The sequence below is a fragment of the Chenopodium quinoa genome, unplaced genomic scaffold (assembly GCF_001683475.1).
Source record: "Chenopodium quinoa cultivar QQ74 unplaced genomic scaffold, ASM168347v1, whole genome shotgun sequence".
NCBI lineage: Eukaryota > Viridiplantae > Streptophyta > Magnoliopsida > Caryophyllales > Amaranthaceae > Chenopodium > Chenopodium quinoa.
In genome coordinates, this window is record NW_018744790.1 from 402630 (window position 1) to 430204 (window position 27575).

At 33.5% G+C, this 27575-nt stretch overlaps 3 protein-coding genes across 3 annotated transcripts; all 3 read right to left on the bottom strand.

Moving 5' to 3' along the window:
• Positions 1-12093: 12093 nt before the first annotated feature.
• On the bottom strand, positions 12094-18519 carry LOC110703907 (proteasome subunit alpha type-4). Its single transcript, XM_021881704.1, has 2 exons — positions 18367-18519; positions 12094-13103 (listed from the first exon to the last, which is right to left on the bottom strand). Exon 2 carries the CDS (start codon positions 13092-13094, stop codon positions 12342-12344), a length of 753 nt encoding a protein of 250 aa, XP_021737396.1. The 5' UTR covers positions 13095-13103; positions 18367-18519; the 3' UTR covers positions 12094-12341.
• Positions 18520-20637: 2118 nt separating this feature from the next.
• On the bottom strand, positions 20638-21917 carry LOC110703854. Its single transcript, XM_021881630.1, has 2 exons — positions 21713-21917; positions 20638-21527 (listed from the first exon to the last, which is right to left on the bottom strand). The coding sequence occupies exons 1-2, from the start codon at positions 21915-21917 to the stop codon at positions 20638-20640; spliced, it is 1095 nt and encodes a 364-aa protein (XP_021737322.1).
• Positions 21918-25088: 3171 nt separating this feature from the next.
• LOC110703855 lies at positions 25089-25838 on the bottom strand. Its single transcript, XM_021881633.1, has one exon. The coding sequence runs from the start codon at positions 25836-25838 to the stop codon at positions 25089-25091; it is 750 nt and encodes a 249-aa protein (XP_021737325.1).
• Positions 25839-27575: the final 1737 nt, after the last annotated feature.

The window sequence follows — 27575 nt, forward strand, 5'->3', positions numbered from 1 at the left end:
TCCCCCTACCCGCTACCTCCATATATTTTATTACTTTCTCCAATAATTATTCTTAAAACTCCGTACATGGAAAAATGGAGTAAGTATTTAAAAACGGAGGGAGTATTATTTTTGTGAAATCAAATACTTCCTCCGTTTTAAATACATGCTACACTTTTCTTTTTCGGTCATTATTTTAATACTTGCTCAATTTCCTCATTTGGAAAACTTTTACAATATTTAATTAATTTCTCTCATCTAGTGGATCCGGTCATATTTTATTCAATTCATATTCTCTCTCCTACAATTATCTCCACTACTTTTGCTATTTACAATTTTTTATTCTTCAATCTACCCCACCATCTCTATATCTTATTATTTTCTCCAATTTCTCCTAAAACTCCCCGCATGGAGAAATGGAGTAAGTATTTAAAAAAGGAGGGAGTATATATATACACACAAGTACATGTATCCTTATAGAGTATAAAACATATTTATATACTTCAACCATTAGCCTAAACTTTTGGTTGAGTTGGTCCTCTAACATGGTATCAAAACTAACGCGACACATGGGTTACAGGTTCAAACCTCATCCACCCCCTAGTTTCAAGAGAAATATTGAGCATTGGGTAGGGGGGGGGGGAGATGTTGCATCCACACTTCAAGCCCAATCAACGAGCTCTCAGGTAAGGGGGCGTGATAGAGTATTAAAACATTTTAGTTCGTAGGCTTTAACCGCCATTAGCTTAAACTTTTGGTTGAGTTGGCCTTCTAACATATCCCTCCTCCGATCCACTACATACTAATAGTTTGTTCAACTTAATTGATTTTATTTTTTTCACGTTCTCCAATGCAATGTGTGTTTGTGACCATTAATATATTTTTTTTTTGACAAACCCATTAATATATTTAATTGTGTATGTATAAGTTAAATTATACCCAAACCCAATTAAGTTGGTTTTTGGATATTTAAATTAAGATGAACCTAACATAATCTCTCATATTCTTTTCTTTTACATACATCTTAATATATATATGATCAGGCCTATTTCATATTGACACAATATGAAAAGTAACGGAGTCAACTAACCTTTTAGGAACGAAGGTTATGTGTATGTATTATTCTTAAAATTAAGAAGATAAGATAATTCGTGTAATTTTTTTTCATCCAATATGCATATTAAATTATAATCAAATGTGCAATAATTAATGTGTTTATTTTTTTAATAATATTTATATGTTATTTTCATTCTTTCCCAAAACACTCAAAAATATTATCACCTCAATATGATTGAAATATATTTTCTCCGTTTTTTTTTAATTGCACCATTTTTCTTTTTTGAAAGTTGCATATTATTTCTATTTTGGGTATGTTTTCATAACTTTTATTCTCTCTTTGTCTATTATTTTTGTTTTTATTTTTTTGAGAGTCACATGGACAATGAGTATTTAATATCTTTCTTAATCTTTGTGCCCAACCCAAAATGGTGCAATTAAAAAAAAAAAAAAGTAAAAGAGCTACGGAGTAATATTTTTTATTATACAAATGATTGACTGAATTTATCCTCTAAGGCTCTAAATATATGAGATTTATTTTGTCCTTTTGACATACATTCCATAAGAGTATGAATGCATGATCATCCAAACCTTAGACAAAACAAATTGGTCGGCCGAGCAAGCATTTTTTTTTTTTTTGGTGCAAATGAGGGGCTAGACCCCGAGAGAAAACACAAAAAAACAAACAAGTAAAAAGAACTACGATGGGATGAAACGTGGCATAGCCACACCCACTACATCATCATGTAAAATTCTCCCTAAAACTAAAGGGGGGGACTTGAATCAACTCTATATTGTTGTTCTGAATTACTCCTTGGTTTGCTAACCAGTCTGCTGCTCTATTTGCTTCCCTATAGATGTGATGAACCTCGACTTGCCAATTTGTTTCCTCTAGCAGCTTCTTACACCTCGAAATGATGTGAACAGCTTCTCCTACATACGACTGATCATTCCTCAATACTAGAACTCTTTTTGGTTTGCCTAAATGGCTAAATCCGTGCAAGCATATTCATCCTCCTTTTTTGCTACAAAAGTAGACATCTCTTTTTGGTTTGCCTAAATGGCTAAATCCTTATTTGCTTACCAACAACCTAAGTTCTTAATCACCAATCATTTGATTTAATGCTTTGATTATCAATCAAGTGTTAATCTTAAAAGCATCTCTTAAAGTTTGCCACTTGGCCACAAAACTTATGATATTTGAAAAGAAAAATGTTGGGATTAGACCAATATGAAAACCAAGAGATGAATTTTATGGACACTTGGAACCACTATATATATATATATATATATATATATATATATATATATATATTTTATAACTTCTCTTTTTTTAAATTGAATGGTGAATCGTATAGAACTTTGCAAAGGAATTAGATTAAATGAATCTTATACTCTTTGCATCAAACAATCTTCACTGTAATTCCTTAATTGTATTCTTTTTCTTTGTGTTAGTTTAGATGAACTACTACGAGAGGGGGGGTGAATAGTAGTAGGTTCCAATCGTGGAACTTAAGCGAAAATAAACAATTAAAACGTAAAGAAATTTAAAGCACACAACAAGTTTTACGAGGAAACCATCCAGTGCCTAACTGGAAGTAAAACCTCGGCCCTATTGGGACTTATAAACAAATTCCACTATAATAGGCAACTCTCCTAATACAACCTATTACACAGACCTTTGCTTTGCAAGTTCCACCGCGGACACTTGACTATATGATAGGACACCTCCTACCAGACCTAAGACACCTCCTAGGACTCTTTTCTCCCTTTACCCAGGACACTTCCTAGGTGACCCAAGACACCTCTCAGGTTCCTTTCACTCACTGTGCACTCACAACTACCACTTAAATTTTAGAGAATTCAAACTCATACACTTGCGTTAATTTAAGAGAATTCACAATCTCACCCCAAAACCAATTACAACTCAAAGACACACTCTAACACATAAATGGAAAGCTACACATGAACCCCGAAATCAAAATGATAAAGCTTAAACCTTTGGCAAACTTACTCTTAAGCACTAAGTGGTTTTCACGCTTAAAACTCTCGTTTTGCTAAGTTGAAATACTTTTATATTTATAGAAGTTTCTCAGCTTCTCAAACTAGGGTTTTTGCAAATAAGATAGATCAAACAGAAATCTGATCTTATCTTCTTTAAAACCTAAACCAAACAGATTTAATTTAGCTTTTCTGAAAACCAAATTTTAACAAATTCGTTTTTGTTAAAAGATAGAATTTTATGAAAAAGATAAAACCAAGTTAAACCAGATTTTAAAAGATAAAATCAATTAAGTATTTTTTCATAAAACATATAATTATCTTTTATGAATTAATTAGTTTGCCAAGCTTTATCTGATTTCTAATAAGTTCCATGCATATCTATCATTTATGTGTTTACATCATCCTACGAAAACAAACTTATCTTTTACACAACTATAAGTTATGAAGTCCATCTTCTTCAGTTAATATCTTGATCTTTGCATTGATTCTTGGTTATTGAGGCTTGCCCCAGCATTACACCGGAACCAGGTCGTTACAACCCGTTTTGAAGTTCCTGTTGAGAAACTTCGGGAAGTTCCATTCCTGGAACTCTTCTTCTATCTTTTACTTGTCCTCATGGATCTTCTAAAGTTCCTTTGTCCTAGTTCCTACTTCAGCCCTCTATGCTTACTGAACCTGCCAACATCACAACACTAGAAAATCCTTATTAAAAGGAAGTTTGCTCAATTCTTAACATCATCATCAAAACCTCATAAGGGTCAACACTTTACATTCTGGATCTTATGAGAGTGAGGTATAGCTCAAATGGTTAGAGCATTCCTCCCGATTCCAGGAGATCCTGGGATCGATTCTCACCCCCGCCCTTGTGGCTCTCTAAACACCAAAAAAACATTCTGGATCTTATAGTGGTCAAACATTAACAACTTTAGCCACATATATATAAATATGAGATCTTATTTGATCGATAATGTAGGATTCATCTCCACTTTTGTTAGTAATGTGACTACAATTTTGGTCGATGAGTAAAATTTAGTTTACATTTTATGTCGATTTTTGTTATTGTAAAACGATACGAGTACTAAAAATTAGGTAAAAGTATAAAACATAAAAGTAATACTTCCTCTTTTTTTTTAATTGATCCGCTTTGACTTTTTACAGCCCCTTCTTTGACTATTTTTGTGCACAATATGTAATTAAAAACATATTCATGTGTAAAACATAAAAGTAATACTTGCCCTTTTTTTTCGGTTCAAAAAAAAATGTGGGATCTTTTTGAATTCGTCTCAATAAAAACATATTCATGGAGTATCATAATATATAACTTTTATAATTTTTACCTATGGAGAATTAAATTTATTGATCGTTAAAATTTTGCATTGGCAAGCGTGATAAAAGAAACAAATACAGTAAAAAAAAAAAAACAGATTAAGGATGATGTTTTCAAGGACGTCATCATAAAACCATCAAATTTTACCTCTATAATTTCACTATAAAATCATGCATGTGATCATTTACTCGATCATTTCATAAATAAAACCATCAAATTTTACCTCTCTACAATTACACATTTCATGATCAAAGGAAATCGATGGTCTACAACTCTACATACATTAAAGCCTTAGGACAAGCACTTATTAGTTTTATTTTTCCTAAATTAAAATGAGAAAAACAAGTAAAATCCATATGTATAATTTAGGGCAACGACGCATAATGATCGTCAGAAATTTCAAAATTGCAACGATGATATTTCATGCATGTCGACTAGTCATTTCATACTGCTACAACACAGTCTTGCATTGTCCTGCTCAATAAATTTATTATTCTGACCATTTTATGATATAGTAAAACATTATTATTGATTTTTGTATCTTTTGATTGGACAGTTAAAAAGAGAGATTTGTCACTTTCTCGTATAAATTTATTGCGAATTATTCATGTTAACGTTTTCAGTTTATAAACTAACCTAACAGGCCAACATCTGTTGTAGAATTATTCAAAAACTGATACTCATTTACACACCAAGAACATGGAATATGTCAAATTGTTTGCAGAAACGTACTAGATGAGCTAAGTTCTTTTCCCTCCCATATAATTGGAATTAATATATAGCGGGATGAATCAATGATGTGGTAACTATTGATCTCTAAGTGAAAGAGATCGATAACTTGTCTCAAAGGAAAACCTACAAAATAACTCATTTTAATATTGATCACTAATACTACGTATAGTTTAGAAGATATTGACTTTATCAATATATACAACACACTTTTTTGTTTACCTTAGAATTCACATAAAATTAAACCTTTCATTAATCTGTTATTTTGTATTAGTTAATTAATTAGGTTAAAGTGGCGGTACAAGCTACGTGGGTTCTAATGAAGACTTTTAAATTTTCCATACTAATATGTTCTAGTACTTTAAATAAGGGAGTTTGATAAGTGCAGACTTAAAAAAGGTTGAGAGTGTAGAATAAGCATTACACATATACTTGTAATTTGATCTACAAATATTAACTTACTACATGAACTTAGTTTCATATAAAACATTAAGAACAAACCTATCTTAGCTTCTATCACATTAAATCTTCCTATAAAAGAGCAAATTAACTTATATTAGCTTCTATCAAATAAACTCTACCGTATAGTACCTGCACAAGAACGAACCAACTTATTTGAGCCCTATCACACTAAAACTATCTAGAATTATTGCATGTTCATGAATCAATATGTCCACTTGTGTATATATTCAACCACAATTTTTCGGTCCCATACATCGCCTAAATTGCTAAAATGCTTACAATCCTCTACTTAAGCAACCGGCTCCCGACCATTATAGATATTAATTAACCTAGCTAGGTTTATAACATTATTTGCATTGCATGCATTCCACATCAAAAGCCAAGAACAGTCATGAGAAGTGAAATAAGTAGGCCATTGATCTTAACTCTTCATAACCTCAGATTAGTTACACGACACAAATAAGATACAAAAATCAAGCCTCAAATAGCTCGATCTTTAATTTTATCATATGATTTGATTATAATATATGCATGTGTCAACATTCAAATATAATTCACTCTAATTTTAATTAATTGGTTACATTGATATGCAACTTTCATTAAAAAGTTAGCTGAAAATTCACAAATCATATGCTCCATATATTATGTTTCTCTCAAACCCTACCTAAACAGTAATTTAAAGCCTGGATACTTCTTATATAACTTATGATTTTTTATATATTTTTTTTGACATAATGATACAAATTATATGAATATGACCCATCAAAATCTGCATGGAAACTTATGGAGTTTATACTATTAATGTGGTACGTCATTGTCTTTATCATTTATCCTTTTTTTCAACGTGGAGGTTGTTATGACCATGCCAAAAATAAATATATTTGCAAAAGTTGTAATAATGTATTTGCCAGATAGGAGTTGCAAAAGTTATGGTATTTTTGCATCATCGTTCAGTACTTTCTTGATCCTGCCATTATTTGGCCGGTTAAAGTTATAAATGATTGGTTGACGGGAGACGTTTATGTTAAAAGATCAATTCAACCAAAAGTTTATGCTGATAGTTGAAGTTCAGAATTGGTTAAATTTAGATACACAAGTATTATCTTTAAAATTATTGAAATTGAAGGTTAAGTTTTCGGTGCATTGCAGGAACCACGTCAATGTTGTTTCTTGTTTTTTTCCATGTGTAAAGTGTATGGGTATATATTTCAATTGCGAAGTTAATTAAGGTTGAGACTTAAATAACGAGGTTGATAATTAAATAAATATCTAAATTAAAGAAAAAGAAAATTGAATACGAGTATTATAAATTAGCTATTAAATTGTACGGAGTATTACTACAGTTAGAATAAGTTTGTGATTATTGTAAAAAGTCAAAGCATGTCAATTAATTTGGTACGAAGGAACGAAGTAATAATTTTCAATAACTTTCATCGTCATTTTGTGCAAGTTCAATGTGTCTCATGCATAAAGTGAAGAAATTCATGGCATTTAAAGAATTATTACTAGTAATAACCTAGTTAAAAAATTGAAAAAAAAAAAGGCGGAGTAACTTATAAGTATTATATAAATTGATTTTTTTTTTATGGAAATTAAAGAGTTAGAACTAATAACATAGTAATCGCTGAGAGTGAGCGAGAGATATCTCAAGTTGTTAGAGTTTTTTTTCGGTTTTAGAAGATAATGAATTTCATTTTCATCACCTGCTCGCTCTTGTGACTCTAAACACCCAAAAAAAAAGCGATCATTTCAATTTAGTTAATAATATATGAGTACGTTTTCAATTGAGTGTGCAGCACGATTTCTTCCCATTTAAAGGACCTAATTAAGATTTTTTTTGGTTGCATTACCGACGATTATGGACAAATTCATGATAAACATTATTTAATTAATTAACCAAGTGAGAGTGTGAGACATATCATGTTGATATGACTAATATTAGCTATCAAATGAAACCATAACAGTGTATTGACTATAATAGTACTGTTTAATTTTAATTATGTGTTTGGAACTAGCAAAATTAGACATACATATTCATTGTTTTGTTAGTATTCAAATTATTTTTCAAAAGACATTAACATTGCGTTTAGTAACTTAACTCATTAATTATGTAAACTATACTAAAGTATATAAAATATATAAAAATGTATGCATTTCTCAAACTTTTTTCTTGTTTGTTTATTGATAGAGATTACAATGGAAAAGTACTACTCCGTAGTGTCGATAAATCATTGTTGTTACTTGTACAGATTTACGTGATTGGGCCATTTTGGTTTACCGTATATATTTTTTTCAATTGGTGTTTTGTACACCCGGGTTTACCATGCGCATAATACACCCAGATTAAAGTGGAAAGAACATAGCAAATAATTATAAAGTACATCATGAATTTATAGAAGACCATATCACTAAAATATAAATAACACAGTATATTTGAGACACTTATTATCAAAAAGGTAAAACATACTTCCTCCGTTCTTTTTTACTTGACCCGCTTTGACTTTTATACAATTCACCACTCCGACCGTCTTTTGTGAATAATTTGTAAGGAAAAACATGTTCATGTTGGATATTTTTTAATTCGTCTCAAGAAATACTATCATAATATATAGCTTTTATAATTTTTACTTATGAAGAATTAAAGTTATTAATCGTTGAAATTTTGCATTGGCAAGCGTGATAAAAGAAACAGGTCAAGTAAAAAGAACAGAGGAAGTAATTATGAATTGAGTTTTACCAATAATTTAAAATCAAATCATTTCAAAATATTACATTTGAATCAGAAAATATTCAGTTATAAAAAATTTCTCTATCTAAAATTAAATTTTACACAAATATAATTCAAAATTTCTTTCTTAAATTTCAAAAATTCGAAATTCAAAATATAAAAACATATTATATAAGTAAAAAGAACATAATTTGTATTATTATACCCAAAGAACATAATTTGTATTATTATAACCAAAAAACATGATTAATATATATTACCTTAAAGAACATTGTTTGTATTTAAAGAACATATAATCTAAACTCAAATAACATATTGATCAGACTTAAAAAATATATTTCATTGAAATTCAAAAAATGATAAAAGAACATTCATTAAAATAGGAAGAACATCATCTTCAACCTTAGAAAATAACACCAAAACATAAAAATTGGTAACAAAAAATATTTGAAAATACCTTTTCTCTCAACAACGAATTTGTCAATTACATCGATCTTTCAATTAAATAATTCATCAAAACGATAAAATCAACTCCAAAATAACATAAAATCACTTTGAAATTCAAAATTTACCATAGTTTCTCTCTCTATAAACCCAATTTCTTTCTCTTAACAAAAAAAAAAATGGAATTTTGTTTATCAAAAGTAATATGGAATGTAAGTGAATCAAGGAATAAAAAAAACAAATCAATCTTTTAAATCAAAACAACTCTCCTCTTGATTTAAAAGATTGATTTGTTTTTTTTTTTTTTTGATTTGTTTTTTTGTGTGTGTCAAAAAAACAAATCAATCTTTTAAATCAAGAGGAGGGTTGTTTTGATTTTTTTTTCTCCTGTACTTTGTATTAGGGCATGTTCACATTTACTTAATTTCATTTCAGCTCCAATCAGTTCAGTTCAGTTCAGCTCTTAATTTTCCTCTCTCATAAAATATTTATTTCAGCTCAATTCAATTCAGTTCAGTTCAGTTCAGTTCAGCTCTAATCAGTTCAGTTCAGCTCAGTTCAGTAAATGTGAACAGGCCCTTAATATACATTGTTCTTTCCGCATTTTTATAAGGAAATTTTGTGTAGAATTACCCTAAAGATAGAGCCATTTGTGAACAACTACCCATTTTTTTTATTTGTTTAGAACTACCCGCAAGTTTGGAAAAGTTTGGGTAGCACTACCCATTAACGTTTTTCGTCCAATTAAAACATTATTTTGGCCCAGTTTTTCATTTTTTGCAATTACAATGGCCAATTAATGCTAAAATAAGCAAAAAACCCCAATTCAATTAAACCCCCAAACCTTAGAAATTAAAATCTCCAAATAATACTACACTCATGAACCCTAAAATGAATTATGATTAAAACCCTAATTAGGTTAATTAAAGTAGATTAAAACCTTTATACAAATTGGGAGAGTTAATTGGGTGGCAAAAGTGAAAAAAATGAGCTCCGATAACGTCTTAATTGGACGGAAAATTTTAATGGGTAGTGATACCAAAATATTTTCAAACTTGTGGATAGTTCTAAACAAATAAAAAAAAAAGGTAGTTATTCACATATGACCTTATCTTTAGGATAGTTCTACACAAAATTTCTTTTTTATAACCCATGTATTTTGACCGGGTGTACCATGCTCATGGTACACCTGGGTGTATGATAAAATTTTCAATTTTTTCTAATAAAATTTTAAAAATAAGAATTAAGTTCATATCTCATTTGTTATAACAAAATATGGCTTATAATATATCCTAAGAACCAATAAGAATTGGCTCAATCGTTTGATGTCGCTTAAAGGAGGCCTAGAGTTTGAGCCTCACCGAATGCAGAAAACTTTTGTTGGGAGACTCACCCACCATAAGTCAGGTTTGGGTCGAATCTGGATGTAGTCGGAGCTAAGCTCCAGAGAACTGAATGGGACAAACTCAAAAGAATAAATATGTCGTTGGAAAGCAGTGGAAGTCTACTTTTCAACAAAATTAGAATTAGGTTGTCGATTTTAGACTGATTTTAGTAATTTGTTCATATCTCTTTCATTAAAACTCAAAATTTGACTTATAATATGTCATTGGGGATCTTATTTAAATGGTCGAGCTACCCAGAAATATAGGGTTTGTATAAAAATTATGAAGCGTGAAAGTTAAATTTCCTCGGCTTTGGACTGTTAAAGAATGAAAATTGGTTAAGGTTGATGGATTTTAAGTTAATAAAAAGGTTTGGGCTATTAAAATGGCTAAAAAATAGATTAGGAAATGTTTTTGGGCTAGATAAAAGGACTATTCAAGTAATTCTTAGATCCATTTTGCAAACCAGGCCAAATTAGCATGTGAGCTTAATATATTTGAGAGACATTTTTAAGTGAAAATAGTATAGTGCACTAGAGTACACCATGCAGTAAAACTAAATAAGGCGGAAATAAATAACATACTAGTGTTAGAAAAAGAGCATACTATTGTTTGAAAAAGAGTATATTATTGTTTGAAAAAGAACATATTTGTGTTTGACAAAAGAACATGTTTGTATTTGACAAATAACATGCCATTACAAAGAATATAATGTAAGTCTTTATAAAAATAACATGATAATAAATTAAAGAATATAAAGTAAGTCTTTATAAAAATAACATGATAATAAATTAAAGAACATTTTCTTTTTTCATGGTTTCTCAGTTGGTTGAATGTGTTTGAAAAGGAACCCTATGTTTGAGAAAGAAAAAAAAACATGTTTATGTTTGACAAAGAACATGACATTACAAAGAATGAAAGAACATAAAGTTTTTACAAAAAGAACATGAGAATATATTAAAGAACACGTTCTTTTTTATGGTTACTCAAGTGGTTGAATTTAACATTTTTTTCATGTACGTACATTTAAAAAAAAAAATTGTATAATGTAAAGAACATATAGTTCAAATTCAAAGAACATAATGATCAATCTCAAATAACATATATTGCTCGCGTTCTTTATAAATGTCTATAATGTTCTTTTTTCGTCCATGCTCTAAAAATATGCCTAATGTTCTTTCCAGATGCACCATGCACCTAGGTGCACCAACCACGCATTAATTTTTAAGTATTTATTGTAGCCCCCTACTTTCACTAAGTCCGAAGTTGTGACATTTCCTTTGGCGAAGAAACATATTAAATAAGATAGGATTTGCTTGCAATGTGACTATGGGGAAGAAACAATCTTACACACCCTTTTTGAGTGCACAACTGCTAGCAAAATCTGGGAGGTTAGTTCTTTTACTTACTTGCTTCGTAAGACCCTTGTAGGCTCATTCCAAGAGCGCATGAAACGTATGGCAAGGAAATTTACCAAAAGTGCGCTATCAATATTTGCCATTTTATCATTGTGAAAGATGGTGTTGATCGGCTACAGCTTGGTATAAACTTCCTTATGTGATATAAAAATAAATGTAGATGCTGCTGTTCTAAATGGCACTGAAGTAGGTCACAGGGTTTTTGCTTGTAACTCAAATGTGAAGATGCTTGTTACTGCAGTCCAACACCGTGAAAGAGGATGAGAACCAAGCGTCAAGGAAGGTTTGAATAATAACAGAAGATCAGGACAATGTTGCACTGATTTATAGAGGACCTAGCATAAAATTCTCTCAAACTCATGAAAGTGACGGTAGAGGTGATTCATTAAGTATATCTTCCTCAATTACAAGCAGGGGTCAATGGATGAATGGTTTAAAAAAAGTCAGTCCAAAGTTCTCAACAACAAAAAATCACCTGTTTCGAACAATAGCTACAGTGAACGACTAGTGGAGCTCGTCAGGATTTTGAATCTATAAGAGTGGAACTAAGGAGGAAAAAAATGAATGAGAAACTAAGACATTTGAATGGAAGAAACTAAACCATCATCATTGATACAAGAATCCATGATTAACCACAGCTTGAACAGCAGCATATAACAATCAAAAACTACTGGGTGGAGTGTGCGCCCTTTTTTGCATAGTTCAAGACAAGGCAACGGTTTAAGCAAGACGCAAGTCAAATCTAACAGAGTATATTACAGAATTTTCAGCATGGAAAGGACATAAATCATTCTAAGAGATGCCTTAACTTAAGAGGTTTCTGCAGCAGGTTGAGTCAGTCCAGACTTGGCCAACAGCCTGTTTAAAGATTCTGGAGTGTGTACCTGATACTTAATTTTCCCAGAAGGCAGAAGGTAAACCTCAGCCAATTCAAGCTTCTCTGAAGTAAGACTTGTGCTGTCCATAGTCTTGCTGAGGACCTTCAAAGCAAGCTGGACAGCATCCTCCCGAGTGACGTCATCCTTATAGTCCTGCTTAAGCATTGACTGTGCAGCTTGGTTGTTTGCTCCAATTGCAGTAGCTTTCCAACCACCATAATTGCCACTTGGGTCACTCATGTAAAGTTGGAACCCATAGTTCTTGTCCCATCCGGCAAAGAGAAATGAAACTCCAAATGGTCTAAGCCCACCAAACTGAGTGTAACCCTGCTTGGTATCACAAAGAGATTGAACAAGCTGCTCAACAGGCATCGGTTCTTGGTAAGAAAAAGTGTAACGCTGAGCTTGGACACGAGCTGTATTGATAAGGATGTTAGCGTCCGACATTATACCGGCCACAGCACAAGCTACATGATCATCAATCTTGTACATCTTCTCGGTTGAGGTGGAGGTCTGAAGAAGCTTAGAAGTCACTTTTTTCTCACCAACCAAAACAACACCATCTTTTGCCAAGATACCTATGGCACTTCCAGCATTCCCAATGGCCTCCATGGCATACTCCACTTGGTAGAGCCGACCTTCTGGGGAGAAGATTGTTGTACGACTATCATACCTCCGAGACATGCTTAACTACTGTGAGAACAAATAATAATCGTTAGTGACCTTAGTGTATTATCAAAGATATATCAAGCTATAATTGCCCCATGTTACACATCAAAACTTCTAAAAGTTAGAGCAAGCAGTAAATCATTTTCTTAAAAAAAATACCCAAAATCAAGCATAAAACCAATTTTATAAATGTCATGTTCAGATTCTTGAGGTTAGTGCATATATCATGAAATTAATTTATGTAATGTTGAGAGACAATTCTCCTGTAAATTTAAATTTACAAGATTCATACATTATACATTCATACTACATACTCAATATATCCAGACTTTATTTACAATACACATAAAATTAAAAATTCAACCAACTCACAAACAGATACATAAAATATCAGGTGCTAAACTTTTACATCTTAAAATCCTACCCCGATAAAGTAAAAATGAATAAAGATGTGGACACTGATATAAATTTTCAGCTTTGGTGCTTCTAGGTCATGACTTCACAAAAAGAGGAAGAGAATTTTGCTCTGGGGATAATATATAATATGCTGAGGTAGATGAGACAGGAGGAGTCAAAAAGATTTGAGATTAAGGGATGAAAAAGGCTGAGGTGCAGTAAGAGAGAGGAAAATGGGGGTGCTGCTTAATTAGAAGGAAGGTACAGGTACAATTTAGGATTAGTTAGCCTTTCATACAAAAAATAAAATAATAAAAAGTTCTTTTATTGGAAAGTTGGAACTTGGGTTGGATCAGGACCCTGCACAGGATCCAAGTCCAACCACCTCCCAGGCTGGAAGGATCTGGATTTTTTATTTTAGGACTTACATTCAAACATTAATCAGTTGATTCTTGTCACATTCTTTTCCTGTATTGTTATCCCTAAATACAGCTTTAAAACATGTAGCAATGACAAACTTGCAAGAAAACTCCATGTTTTTTATGCACATATGTTCGTACTTCATATCAACACCAGAAAAAATCCAAATATATGTAAGTGTTTCTGTTAATACAAAAGGTAATGTTCACATCTACAACACAAGCCCAAGTTCAAGCCTGTTGAAAACAGGCAAGTGATACACAACAGGTCACAAATTATACAATGGAAAACAAGCTTCTATACCAGGGGACAAATCTTTTTAAGGCATGTGTAATATACAAAAAATACATGAGATACAACCTTACCATAGACCTTGATTTAAAGCAAAATTCAAATGTCATATTTTAAAAAATGTAATATTTTAAAAAATGTGATATTCAGGATGGGACCTAGGGAGGTCTACATGTATGCAAGTTACCACTAAATAGTCATAAAATAAGTAGAGAAGCTATTTATTACCATTATACCCAATAAATTTTTATACTTCCTCCATTAACTATTATTTGCAACAAAGGGGGTGTTTGCGGACTCCTAGGCAAAATTTGTTTGTGAGAGTAAAATGGAGAGAGAAAAAGTTGGGTGCATGTGATGAGGAGAGAGATAGAGAGAAATGATTACCTAAAAAGGAAAAAAAAACATTTGTTGCACATAATAGTTAGCATCCATTTATAGTATATGTTGCAAATAACCGTAACGGAGGTAGTATTTTATAAAAAAAATGAAATATAGATAGGAAGATTAGGAACCACTTATAACAAAGAAGCTGGAAAATCACAGAAGTACTATATTACAAAAAGAATATCGCCTATATTAATAAATATGAAGCATCACAAACTAGCCAGCAATGCAGCCCGTGGGAAATAATTCTAGGGGGACTATTTAGGGGGGAGAAACTTAATGGGGAACTAGACTAGATAAGGTTTGGCATGAGTGAAACAAATGCTGGGATAAAACCTAAAATTTCTAAGTTCTAACTAAACTAAACATAATTACTTCTTATCAGAAATCAACAGAACATACATCGAAATACAACATTAGATTCGAGAGTTTAAACCACAATGGAAAAAAAAAAACACACACACACACACACACACATATATAAAATTAATGGTTATGCAGCAGATTCAATAATTTCATCAAGAAACAACTTCAAACTTCATAATAAAAAAGAATTGATTATTAAAATCGCAACAAAGCAAAGTCTTAATCAAAAATAAGAATATGATAAATCTGAAGCACAGTTAAAATCTGAATTGCAAACTCATGAAATTACCAGAGATTTGAATTCGATAATTGAAGGGAAAAAAAAGGAAGAAGCTTCAAATCCAAAATCACTGGTGACAGATTTTTTGAATTGAGAGGAAGGAGAGAGGAACTAACAGTGAAGAGAGAAAGAGAGAATGGTTGGTACACGAGAAGGCAAGCAGATGGATCTTGGGCTGTGTAATTTTATTACCCTCCATTTGGGGTATAGGCTCATATAATTCCTCCCAGTCCAGCATTAACGCCGGGTCCGTGATTATTTAGCCATGAAACATTTCAGCCCATTGCCACAATTTAAGCAAGGCCTAAATTCTGATGGTATCAATCGTATCATATTATCATAGAACCCTGATGTACTTTTCTATCTAGGCCAGCGCAAACTAATACCATGAACAAAAAACTTACAGCAATATCGCCACTACCTTGTATAATTTACTCCTAATATTTACTCCCGCCGTCTAATCCCATATTCTCAATCCATGTGTATTTAGGAGACGTGATTAAGAAGGGGAAAAAAAAAAGGAGATTATGAGGTTTGTTGGTCAATAATGAATAAAAAAGATGACGGGGTTTATCTGGTTGGCACTGAATAACAAAAAAGAAGAATGTAGGGTATGGTTGACTAAAGATGAATACAAAATAAGATATTGGGGTTTGTTGACTAAAGGTGAATAAAAAATAAAAAAGAAGAAGATAAAGGGATGGATTAATTACAGGTGAATAAAAAAGATGATAGTAGAAAAATGAGACCACTTTATTTGCACCACATCATTTTAGCATGCAATTTAAGAAGGGTATTAAACTGTAGATAGACAAAATAGTTTAATTAACTTTAACACCGATTAGAAGAAAATGTCAAGTTGTTATGGTGATTTTTCTGAATAATTTGTTCATTTACCTTACGTAATCACTTCCTAAAACAACGTGCCAAGAAGGTGTGTCACACAAATATTAAAAAATAAAGGAAGTATTTAGGAATGGAGAGAGTAAAACACTCTTACTTGAGAAATAACATCAGTTTAAATAAAAACAACAAAATTAACAAGTACAGAGTAGCCTGCCATTCCTCAAACTAACACCAGAATATATATTTAACCCAAAACCCTTTGGCTATATAGTTTCCTTCCAGCATTCTATCTTGTCATTGTTGTCTTGCTGCATTACCAAAAGGTCCAAAAGTACATTACAAATTTACAAGCAGATAGCATGAGCCAAGGTACTTTACCATGATTTATTTTAGTAAGCTCATGTATAGCTATAAAAAGGAATACCTCAAAGTATATCCTTAATAATACCCTATATCAATATAAACCCACTCCGTGTTCTGTAAGGTAGTGTTAGTTTAGTCTTTAATTTCCTCATAAATGTATAAATCACACAATATATGCAATATAGACACCTTTATAACAATTCCCTTGCATTCGATCAGACTTTTTAATATGCAACTCTTTCTTCCTGTTTTGTGCATACTACAATGCATATATTTAAGGCATAAAATGATACACATCAAGGGAATTTTTGGCTATTGATTGTCTCAAATGGAGATCATAAGCCCAGTGTTTGACTTTCATGAAATCAAATTGACCAAAACAGAGTGTGTTCAAATCAAACAGATCGAACAAACAAACTTAGCATATATGTTTACAAGAACAAAATTTACATAATAAGCTTGTAAATTTACTGGAGAAATAAATTTATCGCGTCTCCTGTAGAGCCAACAAACCTAATATATAGTTTATACAGCCTATCTAAAAAATTCAAAAAATAAAAATAAAAAACCAAAACCTACTGCAATAATTAAGCCTACCGGAAAAGGCAACAAGCTCCACTGTATGTGCATTACCAACTTAAAACGACAAAAACAAACAAATAGTACGAAGTATAATACTAAGCTTCTACCAACAACTAAATCAAGTAACTTTTTAGAGATAGCCCCTGTAATTATCCCTATGTGCAAATAATTTATGGCAATGCCATGCCTTTACTCTCTTCTAACGGTAATACTAGTCCACTAACATCCATAATAATCCAAGCTCTAAAATACCCTTCAGGCCTTCAGCAAAAGCAATAATTAAATCAAGGGATACTAATTGCTTGCCCAAACCACATATAGCAGAAATCACCTAGTCAACATGACTCTAAGTCTCTCGCATCATCAAACCAAATTGATTCTCCATTATAATTGCCTCCCTCCTCACTCTACTCTCAAATCTCAATCGCCCCCTCCCATGATTTCAGAGCATAACCAAGAAAGGATCTTTACAAAAATAGGCCAATGTAGTTATTACACAGCTGAATGCTGCCTTATATGCTTCTATGGCCTATACATTTATGTATATTTATGAACCAAACTTTCCCACCTCTCATTGACTGATTGACATAAGCCTCACCCACAAGAAATTTCCAATTTCATTCTTTAAGCATCCTACTTCATCAAGACCTCTAAATTTACGCTGCCTAAACCTGCATATATTATTTTCTCCTTCTCTTCGATCTCTAATCCAAATGCCAATTCGCCTTATAATTGGCTTCTACCACCGCTGACTCCGCCTCTCTCTTATCCCTCGTAACATTTCACTACTGGCCATGGTTTCATCTTCCGGGATATTGTAACCAAGCCATTGCATGCTCTTTTATTTTGCCCATCTTGCCCTACCTAGTTTCGACTTTTTCCACTGTTTTCATCGCCTCTATCTTAACCATCTGAAATTATTTCCCTACTTCCTACTTTATCATAAGATGTTTTCCCCAAAACCCAAAAGCACAAAAAATTCAATAAACAAGTTCGTTAATTTTCCTTCAAATTCTGGGAAAATCATGCAAGAAAACAAAACTTAGAGTTCCAAGCTATGCCAAAACCCTAACATGGGATTTCGCTACTTCAACCACGGAAAATCAAAAACCCCAAAACGTAAAAATGACTTGATTTTAAGCAATTAGCAAATAATTTCTCATCAATTAACCTAATTTACTCATGGAAATTACCCATCTATCCCATAATCAAGAATCGTGAAAATGAATAATCAAACACATTGACAAATTGAGCAAAATAAAAGACGAAATAATAGATCAAAAAAATGTTGAAAGAATCAGTGATTTTAGAAATCAATTAGCGGAAAGAATAAGAAGATGATTGATTGAAACTAACCTTTAGAAATGCAGAAAGATCGATCCAAAGGAGGAGAGAAATGAAGATGAGAGTAAAGTGTGATTTGCAATTGAAGTGGTGTATTTGGCTTGAGCGTTGGACAAAGGTGACTAACCTAAAGCAAATAAGTGTCTGTTCTCTTCCCCTTAAAAAAAATAATACTACCTCGTTAACCATTATCTGCAACTTTTACTATTTTTGGACGCTTAACATTATGTGCAACAAATTTTTTTTTTCCTTTTATAGTAAAAAACATAGTGAAATGACCAAAATGCTCGTACTTAAAAATCTAAATCTATCTATTATGTTTACTAATCTTATTTGATTCATTAATCAGTTTTTAAGATTACCCTAACCATTCCCACCAATTTTCCCATATAATCCCATCAGCTTAACTACCAAAATTAAATCATTTCCCCAACTACTCACATCAATTGGAAGAACAATCTAGGGTTCTTCATATTCCTTTAAACATGTTCATCTTCTTCCTCATTCTCTCTCCTCTTCTCGTTTCTGGGTTCATCTCTCTATCTCTTCTTTTCTGGGTTTCGACACTCTCTCTCCTCTTTTCTGGGTTAATCTCCCAGATATATTACTTGTGCTCTCTCTCTTTGATTCTGTCAAATTGAGGGTTGATTCCTCTTTAAAATTGAGTCCCTTTAACAATGATTAACCTAGATCCACTTCACGATGCCTTCTTTGCGACTGATGTTGAAGAGGAAGGTGATATTATTCAGATGCTAATTCACTCCTTCAACACTGACTTCCCTTGGCCTCGAAGGATGTACGATGCTGGGGATAGGGGTCCATACATAAGTGATTACACTTGGAAAGCCCTTGGGGAAGTTCGATGACATTGAGGAAGGTAGGAGAGAGGAAATCAAGCGTCGAGGCAAGAGAGCGCTTGATTTCAGCAAGGAAGGAGCTTCTGGTAAGGGTGAGGGTTCTTCTGCTCCGAAGAGGCCCAGATCTGAGGGTGCTAAGGCACCTCCTACCAGAATCAGATATAGGCGTCGCGCTGCCTTGGTTGGTCGAAGCAGAATTCGTGGGGCTAAGCTGACTAGGGTGATTGACATGTCTGATGATGAAGACCCTAATCAAGGTGGTATTGGGGTTGCTGCTCCTCCTGCTGAAATGGCCCAGGATGTCGGTGGTGGTGCTGCTCCTCCTCCTCCTGCAGATCCAAATGATGGAGTCCCTGAAGCCCAGGATATTGAGGATGAGTTGGGAGTTGTGCTTTCCCCAACTGAATGACGCTTTCAGTAACGATTTCTAACCCTAAATTTGTTATTCTTTCATTTTGTTTATGAGTCCCTAATAATTTATTCATTGATGTTGGCTGTTACTGGTGTTGATTTGTATTTTGTATTTATTGGGGATGATTTGTGTTGTAGTCCTTGTTTATGAGTCCCTGATGTGTTGCTTGTGATGGTTTGCTGTTTTGCTTTGTTGATGTTGTTGTTCTAGAATAAGGGGAAATGTGATTGATGAATGATGATACATGTGGGATGTGCATTGATCTATGATCTATGGCTGTCTTTTTAAGTCCCTCATTTGATGTTATGGGTTGTTGGTTTCTGGAGCTTGTTGTTTGGAACCCTATGTTGTTGTTGTTGTTTTGGAATGACTAGAAATGTGATTGATGAATGAGGATGTTGGTTGAGCCATTGATATCACTCTGTTTCTCAATGACCATTATGTGAGAGAACATATGAGTCCCAAATTTGAACGTTAAGCTTGTTGGTTGCTGCTCTTTTCTGTTACATTTTTAGATTGATAATGGATGCCCTACAATGTTATTGGTGTATTTATGTCATTTCCAAATGATGAAGGGACTTATTTGATCCACCTTTGTGAAGTGTCATTAGCTCAAACTTTTGTGATTAAAGTTGTTGAGGAAATCACTTCCACATTAGGTGTTGATAAAAAATAAACATTAATCCCTTTGATGGAATTAGAGCTGCCTTTCTTGAACACTGAGTAGTGGAACACTTGAATGAAACTGAAAAATGAGTCCCAATTTTATAAGCAAAAGTTTGATTTTCATTCATTTAGTTCCATTACAAAAGCTGACTCCTACATACAACCATTGTGCTTACATGACTGCCCTGGACATTCCTCTCTTCCTAATAACCAAAATACACCTAACCACCCAAAAGATAAGCTTAAACTTACAACTACCCTACTACTACTTGTTCTTGCTTACACAAAATAATGTGGTTAGGTGTGGCAGTCTAAGTCCCAAAAGTTTGCTGCTCTTTGCTTGTTCTTCTAATCTGCATCTATCTGCATTTGTGTGTCTTCATCATCTGCTTGGTTGACTTGCCTAAACAAAGTGTTGAGATGTTCCACCGCTTGATGAATGATGTCCCTGCTGACCTCTATCTGTTCTGGCATAATTCCTTGGTTCTCTAACCTGTTTTTGCCCATATGTGGTGGTGGGTAGTTATTGCCTCCATTCTTAATCATTATCTCAGTCATACATTTTTGCAATGTGATCCATGTATTCCTATTGACTTTAGGATCAAAAACAGCATAAGCCTCATTTACCTTCTCAACCAAATGATCCAAATTTTCTGTAAAAGATTGATATTGGATGGATTGGATTGAGGTAAACAGCCCTAGATCAAGCACATTAAGATCAGGGAACTGGGCTGGCTGGAAAACCATCTGTATGTTGAAACCATATGATGTGCATCCTTCTTGAAACTCTGCATCTGTTGAGATTTGGTGTTGTCTTGCATTATCCCATTGTATAAACACATTTTTAGGTAAGCTTGGATGCCACTTGCTTTTGATTGCTGGTATAACTTGTTCCATCAACATTTTCCTTGTCACTTCCTTGGTGACACTCTCTATTGCCTTAGTCTCCATTGTCCCTGCAACTCTGTTCTTACTTAACTTTAATGCTCTCTTTTTGAATACAAAAGGGAAAATACCATATTTTCCATCATGTAGCAAGTTTTTGTTAGCATCATACAGAGGTTTACCAACCACTGCCATAAACATGGCTTTGATTTTGAACCTTATGGACTGTTGGCACATGTATGGGTTTTCCTCTTTTGACAGCAAGTAAAACCTCCTTGTTTTTGGGTTCAACCAGAACCACTTTTCATTAATATGAATTGTCTCTTGCATGTTAACAAATGTTGGGTCCCCAACTGCAGGAATTGGATTAACATGAGCTAAAGCCCACTTTAACCTTGCAACCTTATGATTAGAAGTAAGTGCTGGTCTATTGGTGCTTGTGTGAGTTCTAAGTCTTCCTCTTTTCTTCAAATTGTGTATGGTGACATGTGATATCTTTAGAGCTGTTGCATAGCTTCTCTATGTTGTTCTCTTGTACAGAGGCACTGATTGGAGAAATTCATCTGAATATTCCACTGGTTTTCGTCCACATATCCCCACTTCTTGTTTTTGACATCAATCACATTTCCCTCTGACATTTGCTTCTTTAGATCATCAAATACTCTTGTAATTGTTGACTTATGGACTTGAAATCTTAATTCCAGTTCAGTCTTGAGTCCCCTTCTTAGCTGACCATCTTGCATTTCTAGTAACACTGCATCAATGATTTCTCTTTTTTTTTCCAAATTAAGTCATTTTCTTGATGTTGGTACAGCCTGTTGAAATGCATCTGATTCTTGATTGTTCTGTGAGTGCTGTTGCTGGTTGTTATCTTCATCATTTTCAGAATCAAGGTCTGAAAACTCATAAGCATCTTCTGCATCTTCTTCATCCATCAGCATTTGATCAATTCCATAGAATTGATCATCATATCCATAATGATCATCCATTGTTCTTTTATTGTGTTTTTTTTTTTTTGAGGAACACTGACTGCTTCCTTTGAATTTCAGAGTGGAAGAAAGGAGAAAAGGTGGTAGCTGAAGTCGTTTTTTGGTGCTGGTGAAGCTGCCACGATTTTGAGAGCGGAATGAAGATGATTAAATTAGTGCACTAATTTAGATTAGGGGTAGTTTTTGGGTAAATATGGGCTGATGATGTGTAATTAGTGCTAACTTAATTTTTGGGGAAACATGTTTACAATATGGTCTGTATTAATGGTGAAGTATGAATATGGTGATGAACATTAAATGTGATGGCTGGTATTTATAAGCCACTTCAATTAGAATGAAAAAGGTGAAGAATCTGTTGGAGGGAAAAAAATTGGCTCAATTTTAAAATTTTGGCCAAAAAGTAAGGAGGGAAAACGTTCCCCTCCAAAATCAGATTTCCACCCAAAAGAAACATGTGGGCAGGTCCCACTTTTCTCTCTTCCTTGTTTTCTAACATTTCTTAAATAACATTAGGAAATTTTGCTTAAGAGTCCGTGAAGGCCTCCAAAGTTGCAGATAATGGTTAACGGATGAAGTATTAAGTAAAAATAATTTCAGTTCAGTAAAAATAAGTTCAGTTCAGTAAAATTAATTTTAGTTCAGTTCAGTAAAATCCAGTTTCTTAAAGAAAAATTATAATAGAAAATCAGTAAAAATAATTTCAGTTCAGTAAAAATAATTTCAATTCAGTAAAAATAAGTTCAGTTGAGTAAAAATAATTTCAGTTCAGCAAAATTAAGGTGAATCAAACAGGGCCTAAGAGCATTTCAGTTCAGCAAAATTAAGGTGAATCAAACAAGGCCTAAGAGCATCAATAATGGGGGGGGGGGGGGTTTCTTAAAATGTAGTTCTTATTCTCTCTCGTATTCCACATCATCAAGAATTCTTATTAAGACTTACCCTCAATGTAACCTAAGAAATGCACTAGTTCTTAATAGGGGTGAGCAAAAATTCCGGGTACCCGGAATTGGAATTGGAACCGGTTAGGAACCGGTGGGTCCGGAGCCGGAATTGGACTCGGTGTTTCCAATTGTGGGTAATAAATTAAGGAACCGGTTGCAACCGGTTCCAATTCCAATTCTTGATTTTTTGGACCCGGAACCAGTTGGGTACCCGGATAACTAACATATGCTACACTAAATAAGTTTTTTTAATATAAAATTATGTTAAATGTATCTAGTTAGTAAAATAAAAAATTATTTTTAATACCTAACATAAATAAAATATCTTAATGTACATATAAATAAAAGTGTTAAACGCTAAAAATGAAAACAAATCTAAATAACTATCATAATTTATATTATATTTTAATAATTATTTACATAAGTGGGTACTAGGAACCAGAACCTGTACCCGGTGGTTCCAATTCCAAGTCCTAAATTTTAGGACCCGGTTGAGCCAATTTCAATTCCGGTTCCGAATTTTAGGACCCGGTTTCAACCAATTCCGGGTCCGGGTCCTAAAATTTTTACTGGGTACCCGGTTTGCTCACCCCTAGTTCTTAACAATATATCTTAATCTCGCTCTTCTTTCTCTCTCTTACTTTTAATAATTGCTCTATTATTACTTTATTTCTCCAACACTTTTTTTTAAATAGAATTATTATTATTATTATTATTATTATTATTATTATTATTATTATTATTATTATTATCATCTCAAAAACAAAAATTAATACAACCTACAATAAATTAGTGGGAAGCCGAGATACAATCTGGGCCCCCACTCCTCTAGCTATAGCAAAGCCTACCCTAGTAAAAATATGAGCTGCAGTAGGAGCTCCAATGCCTTGCGTCGTCGAGAACCTCTGAATTCGTTTAAGTAACGCAACAGCCTCCTTCTCTAATTCACCAAACGAAGAAAAGGAGAAGGGAATGAATCCATATCCAATCGCCTGACAACGAGCGTCATACTTAACCCGCTTCCGATGAGCTGCATCAGCCACAACCCGTCCAGGAATAAAGTCAGATAGCCCTGACTGTGTCAAAGGAGAAGATCCTGTCAAATCTACACAAACATCGCGACCACGATCCCAAGAATAAAGTAACACATCAGCATGTCTGAGGGCCTCGTCGTTCCCATATTATTATTATTATTATTATTATTATTATTATTATTATTATTATTATTATTATTATTAATGCAAATATAAAAGTTGACATTAATGCTAAAAATAGAGATAACAATTTTTGCATACAACAACACCTTAACAATTGGAAAAATAAGATACGTACGCAATAAAACATAACAAAGAAATACATATAAAAATACATTTTACTCATCACCACCATGACCAAACCCGTCTCAAATATGTTTCGTCAAGTCGTCTCGCAGTTGATTATATGTTTCCCTATTTCGAACTCTCATTCTATTCTTTAGGTATGATTGCATATCGGCACGCCAGCGTATATTATAATTAGTTGGTGAGTCATCATCATCTTGTGCTTGATCAAACTGACTAAAATCTCCATATTCTTCGTTGTGAAGGTAACCTTGTCGTTCACCTTCAATAATCATGTTATGCAATATAATACAAGCTATCGTTATTTTTTGCACAACTTCTATTTTCCATATTAGTGTCGGGTTTCGAATAATAGCAAACCTTGTCTGGATAACTCCAAAAGCACGCTCAACATCTTTTCGCGGCGACTCTTGGCGTTGTGAAAATAATTTTGCCTTTGGACCTTGAGGAAGTCGATATGCTTGTACAAAAGTTGCCCATTCTGGATATATACCATCTGCTAGGTAATATCCCATATTGTATTGGTGACCATTTACTTCAAAATTCACTGGTGGTGCTCGTCCTTCAAATATATAGTTAAAAACTGGGGAGCGATTTAGTACATTAATGTCGTTTGATGAACCTGGAACTCTAAAAAAAGCATGTCATATCCATAAATCTGCTGATGCAACTCCTTCTAATATGATTGTAGCTTTACCATCTCGACCTTGAAATTGTCCTTGCCAAGCAGTAGGACAATTTTTCCACTCCCAATGCATACAATCTATACTTCCCAACATGCTTGGGAATCCACGCACCTCTCCAATGTGCAGTAGCCTTTGTAAGTCATCTTGATTTGGTTTTCTCAAATACGCGTCTTGAAACTCGGCAATTATAACATCAACAAATCTACGTAAGGCATTGAGTGAGCTTTTCTCACTAATTCTAACGTACTCATCAATTTGGTCAGTTGCTACTCCATATGCCAACAATCTCATAGCTGCAGTGCATTTTTGTAATGGTGAAAAACCGGGCTTACCAACTACATCATATTTTTGTTGGAACCATGGATCACGTTGTTGGACTCTGTCAACTATATGAAGAAATAACGACCTTCTCATTCTAAACCTTCGTCGAAATTGATCATTAGTATATACAGGATTCTCAGCAAAATAATCTAAGAACAAGCGATTGTGACCAGCAACAAGATCTCTTGGTCGATTGGGAGAACGATTCTTCCTTTGCCTTCGAGAAGTTGAACCCCTTCTAGTGAGCTCAGTAACTGCTTCAGCTACAATTTCATTGCGAAGTGGCATTGCCATGACCCAATTACGAACCATTTGTCGAACTTGTGAACGGGGGTTTGGATTTTTAGAATCCGAGCTCCTTGAGCTTGAACTTGAACTAGAAGGCATAATTATTTTGAGAATAGATTGTATTGTATGTTGTGACAACATTGATGTACAAGAAGATGGTGCTATATAAATTTGAAAATTAATGGTTGTAAATATTTGATCTGCCATGAAAGATACTTGACACACCATGCAATGTCACACCATAGCCATATCAGATCTGTATAATACTATTCATGTCAGCGGAAGAGTTCACATACTGCATCAATAAATCACCTGCAAAAGGTGATATGACAAAGACAATACAATGTCGCAACATGATAATAATAGCTAATACATTATTTTTTGCAATACAACGTCAACTTACAAGATTAAGAGTTAAACTAATACATCCACTAGTGGTAACTAATTTAACATAACAATCACTAGTGATCTACAATAACATTGAATTAACGATGATATTTAATGCCATCATATGGTTATTAATTCGTTCCATAACTTATTTTTACGAGCTTCATCTTCCTCTGATAAATTATCTCGACTTAGTAACGCTTGTAGTAACTGATATTTTAGTTCTCTTTCTTTCAGAATTTGGGCTTGTTTTTTTCTTTCTTCTCTTATTCGTTCAACTTCAACAAATTCCTTCATCGCCTTTGCAGTTTCTTCATTTGAATGTTGCATACTTGCAAGTTTTTCTTGCAAAGAATCAATACCATCTGTTGCCTTCATTTTCAGTTTCCTTTTAGCTTGCTTTTGACCCCCTGGTCGTGTTAAGGGGTTAGCACTTTCTGGTGTTCTTTCTGCAGATGACGAAGAAAAACTTCCACTTTCGTCTAGTCTTGATCTTTTCTCACTCCCCTCACTACCCCGGATTGGTTGATAGCACTTGTAGTTTGATAATTTGGAGGATCAAATAAGGGTGTTGAAGAATCAATGGTGTAGACAAATGCATTCATAAATTTAGGTTGGTTTTTCAACCTTTCATATGCAAAGTCGAACTTAAAATCTTCCTTCATATCAGAAAAATATATTGCATTAGCTTCATTAGTAACATCTAAAGTACGCTCACCGCTTTTTCGTTGTTTGCATCGATCAACACATGCTACATACTTTGCGACCGCGAGTCGTATTTTTTGCCAACAACTCTTGAGTTGTTGAAGTTCTCTTGGACTTCCCCCGTTGCGATGCTTGTTGTAGTAGTTTACTATCTTAGTCCAAAATGATTCACTTGTTTGATTTGTACCATGTATCTTATCAAGCGCATAATTGAGCCACTTCCACTAATTAGAAGGTTATCTTGGGCTTTATTCCAAGATATCCTCCTCCCTTTATTATTTGAAGGTGTTGGTGTTGATTGATCATTATCAACTTCATTTTCTTCTTGAGATTCCATGACATTAATGTTAATGTTACTAAGTGAAATACCGGACCCCCGAACCTTCACCACCTTGATCAGCGCCATCTTCACCTTGAGAATCCCCGACATTTGGTAAATTTGGACTGTTTAACATATTTGTAAAATAATTTGAAGAATTTTGTGTGGAGTATGGAGCAAAAGATGAAGGTGACATAGTATTACCCATGTTTTGGTGATGGTTAAAAGATGGATGCAAATTTGGATTTACTTGAAATTTGGGTTTGTTGGGTAATTTAGATGGGTGGGAAAATTTGGATTATTAGGATAAGTGTGATAGTTAGGGTAATTTTGATTATTAGAGTAATTATGAGTGTTTGGATAATACTGAAAATTTTGATTGTCTATTGGAAAATTTGAATTTGTTGGATATTTTAGATTTATTG

Bases quoted from the DNA above. Each gene is read 5' to 3' on its own strand.
- LOC110703855 (XM_021881633.1), bottom strand. From the start codon at position 25,838: ATGCCTTCTAGTTCAAGTTCAAGCTCAAGGAGCTCGGATTCTAAAAAT.
- LOC110703907 (XM_021881704.1), bottom strand. From the start codon at position 13,094: ATGTCTCGGAGGTATGATAGTCGTACAACAATCTTCTCCCCAGAAGGT.
- LOC110703854 (XM_021881630.1), bottom strand. From the start codon at position 21,917: ATGCAAGATGGTCAGCTAAGAAGGGGACTCAAGACTGAACTGGAATTA. The intron at 21,528-21,712 runs GTACAAGAGAAC...CAATTCCTGCAG, and splicing joins TTTCTCCAATCAGTGCCTCT to TTGGGGACCCAACATTTGTT.